The sequence below is a fragment of the Meriones unguiculatus genome, chromosome 5, assembly GCF_030254825.1.
Source record: "Meriones unguiculatus strain TT.TT164.6M chromosome 5, Bangor_MerUng_6.1, whole genome shotgun sequence".
In the NCBI taxonomy this organism is placed as follows: Eukaryota; Metazoa; Chordata; class Mammalia; order Rodentia; family Muridae; genus Meriones; species Meriones unguiculatus.
Genome location: NC_083353.1, coordinates 41,142,041 through 41,148,778, shown reverse-complemented (window position 1 = coordinate 41,148,778; position 6,738 = coordinate 41,142,041). Strand labels below are relative to the sequence as shown.

Below are 6,738 nucleotides of genomic sequence, written 5' to 3'. Positions count from 1 at the left end.
CAGACTGCTCTCGGAGCCTCTCATGGCATTATGGGCTCCTGCATGCCAGCTACTCATCAGCTACCATTTTAAACCAGAATTATTTAGTGCTTTCATTCTTTTTTTCTTTCTTTTTTTCAAGATGGGTTCTCTGTGTAGCCTTGGCTGTCGGGACAGCCTTGGCTGTGCTCTGTAGACCTGGCTGGCCTTGAACTCATAGAGATCCATCTGCCTTTGCCTCCTGAGAGCTGGGATTAAAGGTGTGCATCATCACAACTCAGCTTTTTTTTTTTTTGTAATAAACTAAAAACTGCAGTAAAAAAAATCATTTTGGTTCTCTCATGGGAAAAACTAAATTATTTTAGAATATTTTAAAAGCATTCTTTCTATTTATTTCTGTATTTTAAAAAGGCAAATGGGTTAAATGGGAAATGCATTTTAAACTGTTTCACACAGCATGCAAAGAACGAACCAACAGAGATGAGGAATAAAAATACCCATGGATAAAATCCACGTGTGTGGATGATGACTCAGGATGGTATAAATAACTTGTGAGGTGAAGCAAATGATATTTATATCATTCTGGAGGAAGAAAACATTTTATTAATCAACTTCCATGGCAGAGACAAATACAGACTCAGTGAAATTAAGTCCAATGCTTGTAGCCAAAGAAAATGAAGATTATTTAAGGGGACTTTGCTTCTTTTTCATCTGATTCATCATCCATCACCTAAAGACAGAAAGAAAGAGAATTCAAGAGTTAAGGAAAAGATTAGAAATTGTTATTTTTTTCTAATTTAAACATCAACTGCCTGCCTGAAATAGTCCATGACAATGCACAGTACTCCAACAGGAATAGACCCATCAACAGCCCAAAGCACGAGATTAGGTCAGAACCTGTGATCCTAACACAATAAAAGCAAATTAAATACATATCAAAGAACTGTACCCATGTTCCCTGTCTCAAAAGAGAGGCCTCTGGCAGCAGTGTCTCGCTAGGCAGACTGAAAATGGCTGGCTGGCACTCTTCAGTGAGAATTATTTCGTGCTTTTAGAAAAGTGTGTGTAACAGAGAAAGAAAAGGGGTGTGCATCCTAGTGCAGCTGTGGAGGTAGGAGGACAACTTTCTGGGGTGGGTTCTCTCCTTTATCCTTCAGTTTTCAAACGTGGAACTCGGCTGCCAGGCTGGCACTGTGAGCGCTCTCATTGGTTCATCCATCTTGCCAGCCCGACCTTTTGTTCTGAAAGCACCTTATTTACTGAAATACATTCACTGAAGTTTAACTAAATTATTGTTGTAAACACACTTAATCAAAACCTGAATCCTGTCAGGAGTGGAGTGCAGGCCTGAAATCACAGAATCCAGAGTTCATGGCCAGTGTCTGTTGCACAGCAAGCTCAGGCCAGTCTAAATGACAGGAGACCTGAACTCAGAAAACCAGCCAGACAGTGGAAAGATGGCTCAGGGTAGAGGGCTTCGCTGATGGGCCCAAGACCTGATCCCCATGCCCAACATGGTAAAGAAGAGGACCAATCTCAAGGCTCTTCTTGTGCATGGTGGTATGTGTACATATACACATGTGAAAAAAGAATTAAAATAGGGCGTGGAGACATGCCTTTATTTTTAGCGTGAAGGCAGGCAAACCTCTGTCAGTTCCAGGACATCCTGGTCTACACAGTGAGTTCCAGGCCAGCCTGATCTACAAAGTAAGCTCTAGCCCAGCCTGATCTACAACATGACCCAGAGCTTCATAGTGAGACCCTGTCTCAAAGAAGAAAAGAATATTTCTTTTTTAAAAAAGGAACCAACCCCTCCTCCCAAAATCTCTTAAAATAGTTTTTAAAATACTATAAACTATTTTGATTTTACTCAAAAAATATTTTAAACCTAAAGAAGTGTGAAGATTTTCAGGGAAAAAAAACTTATAGGAAAAAGAAAAGGCTAGTCCTCTCATGGGCTGATGTAATACTGGGTAATAAAGGCCAACACCCCTGAAAAGGGAAGAGTTATAGAAAGCTATTAATGTTTATCTCCTTACCACACCTACTACAATTATGTGGCAATGCAAGCAGTCAATTCTGTGCCTACCCTGGACACGTGACGAAAAATGCTCCTTCTTTGTTAATCTACTGGCCTCATCTAATACTATGTTTTCAAAATGCATCAGGGATGAGGGAGGAGGGGAGTAATGAGGCAAAAACAAATCTTGATGAGCACAGTGGCAGAGAAGTCCCAGCAAGCTGGAGGCTGAAGTCGAAGAGTCATTCCAGCCCAGGAAAGAGAGCAAGACCACCCAGGCAGAACACTAAACAATACCAAAAACTGAAACATTCCATGGGTTCTGATAAGAGATACTTAACGGAAGAATTTTCTCCTAGTTTCTCTGTGAGGTTGACTAAAAATAGGTATTTTTAGAATAAACATTTTATATTCCATTTCAGTGATATCTAATCCAAAGACTTCTGCAAATCAACTCTTCTTTTGGCAGAATCATTCATAAATTTGGAGTAAGATTCCCAAGAAGTTTTTCAATATCAATGTGCAAGGGACACCTGTGAGACCCAACCTAGCTGTTCTGTGTCGATGTGCAAAAGACGCTGGTGAGACCCAGCAGAGCTGCTGCAGAGAGAGACAGGGAGCAGCCAGGGCCTGTAATCCTTCAGGAAGTCCATGCACACAGGGCTGAGACGCACAGGGAGCTCTGCACCAGCAGGCGACCAATAAGGACTGTGCTAGATGTACTAGACCAGAAGGCTGCTCTTCAAGACTACTCAGAGATGCGTGATTCTCTAAGCAACTAGGAGAAGACACCTTTAAAGCTACATACCACTCACGGGGTTTCTCAAATTTCTAACCTCTACGATGGTTTTCTTGTTGAGAGCCTTTCCCTGAGGCCCTGCTTCTTAGCAGTGCCACTGTGATAACTGTGGGGCACATGGACGTGCCACCAGTTAGATTGGCATGGAGCTGAAGCAAGGTTGAGATGTATCCAAACCTGAAAATCTCAATCTTGAGATGGGCAGGACTGAGGATCGCTCCCTCCCTGTTCTATGCCTTCATGCTTCGACTCCCTACCTCTGCAATTCTTGAGGCAATTACCCAGCCTAGAACCTGGAATTCCTCTTCATGCAATTAAAGGTTCCCCACCATCTCAGCCTCAGCCAATGACATGCGCCCACCCTGAAAATCTCTTCCTACTCCCCAAGGTTCATATAGCCCTTGTTCACCCGAGTAAAACTCACAAGCTGTTTCACCGAATATCGTCTTAAGAGTTGCCCTGTCGCTGAGGAGCTCCGACCTAAAAGGCTGTAACACTTGAAGAGCTTTTTTGGAAAAGGCTTTCTCTCTCTGGCCACTCACTGATGGGCCTAGGACCCCTGGACCCTGCCAGCCTGGCTAGGCTTCATTTCTCGGAGTCCAGTGGCTGCACATTCTGATGCTCCAAGGAAAAGAAGCAGGTGTCCCCAGCCTCTGATGGCTGATGGGCTGAACTCTTTCCCTGGAATCCACAGAAAGTGGAAGGAGAGACCAGTTCCACAAGTTCCCTCTGGCCTGCACCAGTGTGCACACCCACCTAACAAGCATGCACACACACTCACATACACGGAATAGAAAAATTTAAGAGACTAGGTGTGGTGGCACGTTGCGGGATATCCAATCACACTGTGAACCCCAAGACTGTGTTGTTTACTGGAAAAACCTGTTTCTAGCTGTGGTATGGCTCAGTCCTAGCACACACCTTTAATCCAAGAGCTTTCTGCTTGGGTACTGTAAACAGGATTAAATAAAGTTAACCCTAAGTCAGGCGCCAGAGCAAGCAACCGGTTGACAGGGGGTGAACATAGGAAAAAAAACCATAGAGTGTAAGAGGAAGTCAGGAGGATGGATAGAGAGTAGAAGGCAGGGACATTCAGTTTGAAGGGTTTTGAGAAAGCATGGGGAAGAATGTTTCTTCTTTGGGGGCATCAGGTGAAGAGGGTCAGCAGGATGCTTTCCCTGCCTCCCTGAGCTAGCAGGCTTTCACCCAGCACCTGGGTCCGGAGTCTTTATTGGTAAAATTGAATAGTTGAAACATTGTTAAAAACAACAGTGGCACACATCTGCAATCCCAGCTCTTGGGAGGCAGGAGTTCAAGGTCATCCTCAGCTACACATGGAGTTCAAGGTGACCCTAGGCTACAAGAAACTGTGTTTAAAAGGAAAAAAAAATGGTGGTGGAGATGGAGAAGGAGAATAATAAGAAGTGGATAAATTATTTGAGTTCTTCCACTCTTACGTTCACCTATAACTGCATGATACTTTCTTGGAAAAAGGGTTTTACACCTGCTCTAGTTCCCAAATAATGAGACGGAGCTTTTTTACATTTATTAATAAGTTCTAAAGCACAGTAGCTGGGCAGATTCTCACCGATTCTAACTTGACTATGCTAGCAGGATCTACTTGCCAGCCATGTGCCCTGTTACCTGTCCTCTAGTCTCACCCTGGCTGCTTTTGCTCCATCTTTTTCCTCCCCAGACTGGGAATGGAAGTCCCGCCTACTGCCTCCTCAGTCACTGGCTCTTCAGCTTCCTTATTAACCAATCAAAGATAAGTGGGGAGCATTCTTTACACACCATTGATACAGGAAATTCTTCAACATTTCTTATAACGGCCATGCCTGGACCACAACCTGCTTGGGACACAGAAATCAGCCTCTGAACACACAGTGTACCAGTCCACCCTCCAACAAGTGTTTTGAAGCCTTTGATAACGTGCAATCAGAACAGACTCACCTATGGAGTTTCCCAAGTAAAGGCAGGTTATAGACCTGGTCCCTCTTTACCATCAAACCCAGCCTGTCAGTGCGGCCTACCTGCTCTACGCCTTCCACTTCCGGAATATAAAACTGCAGCATGTTCTGAATCCCACTCTTCAGGGTGATGATGGAGCTGGGGCAGCTGGTGCAGGAGCCCTGGAGCTTCAGCCGCACCATGCCATCTTCAAAGCCTCTGTAGAGCACGTCGCCCCCATCCTCCTGCACAGTTGGCCTGCGGCCACAGGACATTCAGAACACATTTAAAACAACAGACGCCTTCAATGAAAAAGATTAAGACAGTTCATTGTTTTGTGCATGTGTTTTTGTATGTGTGCATGTGTACATGTACTTTTTCATGCATGTGTGCACACTCGTGCACGTGTTTCCATGTGTATGTGTTCACATGCCTGTGTTTGTGTGTGTGTGTACCTGCCTGTGTGTGTGTTGCTCACTGACTGGAGTTTCTCACCGAACAGGAATCTATTTGTTAGGCTAAGCTATTTCTGCCACAAACATTGGGGATTACAAAGACACCCCATGGCCAGCTTTCTTACTGTGGGTTCTGGGGACTAAACTCAGGTCATCATGCCTACATGGCAAGCACTTTACCATCTGGTCATATCTCCAGTCCCATAACTTGATCAAATTTAAACTTTTGTTAATGTGTGTGTGTGCATGCACACATATATGTGTGTTCATGGCATATGTGTAATCAGGTGAAACCTTCCGGAGTCTGTCTTCTCCACGTAGGTTCTGGGAATGGAGACCAGGTGAGCAGGCTTGGAAGCAAGTGACTTGCCCTATACTGAGCATCCTCACTGATTCACACTCGCTTGTGTGTGCAGCTTTTTTCCTCCCCACATAACTCACTCTTGTTGAGCATAAGTGCCCATCCATCTCCGGGCTACATAGTATTCCACTACAGAAATGTGGCAGATGATTACCTATCCTGCTGTTAATGGGTACTTGGTGTCACTCGCTTTGTGGACAGGTGTTATGACTGGGATTCAGAATTCAAGCCAGGAATGGAGGCTCAGGCCTGAAATGCTTGCAGAGAGGAAGACTGCCAGGGGTTCTAGCTCAAGCTAGAGTTCCAAGCCAGCCCAATTACAGAGTGAGAACCTGTCTCAACAAAAGTGCAACTGTTCAGATTGGCAAACAATGCTTTTACCCACCCTTACATGCCCCAGAAAAGGGAAGCACGCCACTGCTTCCTGCTCTCTCCAGCACGGCCATCAATCAGAATGAACCTGTGTGCTCAATGAATTTAACTCTGCTTTATGAACATGCATACATGCTGCTTTAGTGCATGAGCCATGTACATGTGAAAATAATACTTCATTCTTGCCCACTGCATTATACATATGCCAACATTTGTTCAACTGTTAAATCATATGTTCAAAAAACTCTATCTAGCATGGGTGTGGTGGTTTATGCCTTTAATTCCAGCAATGAGAAGACAGAGGCAGATAGATCTCTGAGTTAGAGATCAATCTGGTAGATACAGAGCAAGTTTCAAGCCAGCCAGGGCTACACAGTGAGACCTTGTCTCAAAAATACATCAATAAATGTAATAAATCTTAAACTCCCTTTCCTGATTACCTTTATGCTTCGTTAGGGAGAGGTGTTAATTTCCTCACACAGCTGTGGGATATGTCACGTCTGTCAAATATGCACTTATTTTGAATCTGGATACTGGATGGTGAGCATATATTCTTGCCGGCAAGCACCCTCACTGGGCGGTGGTGTCTCCAGCCATTGGCACACTGTCTCTGGTGTCTGTGTGACTTCAGGAGCCCTCCTACAAACACTGTGTGATGCGACGCACTTCTCCAGCTTACCTGCAATGTTTCTGTCCTTCTGTTTAGATTATGCATCCTGATAAGGAGCATGTAGTTGGTTTTCTCACATTCTGACAACTTCATCCATTGCTAGCCATCTTATGTACGTTTAAATGTTCCTGC

The 6,738-nt window shown here is 44.3% G+C and overlaps 1 protein-coding gene across 5 annotated transcripts in view; it reads right to left on the bottom strand.

The window, feature by feature from the left end:
• Positions 1-559: 559 nt before the first annotated feature.
• The window catches only part of Nfu1 (NFU1 iron-sulfur cluster scaffold), a 25,290-nt gene continuing 19,111 nt past the window's right edge, over positions 560-6,738 (bottom strand). For all 5 annotated transcript variants that reach the window (XM_021660844.2, XM_021660846.2, XM_060383692.1 and 2 more), the window contains 2 exons: positions 4,832-5,006; positions 560-709 (listed from right to left, as the gene is read on the bottom strand). In XM_021660844.2, coding sequence (XP_021516519.1) covers positions 665-709; positions 4,832-5,006 — 220 coding nt within the window. In that variant the 3' untranslated portion in view covers positions 560-664. The remainder of the gene's footprint in view (positions 710-4,831; positions 5,007-6,738) is intronic.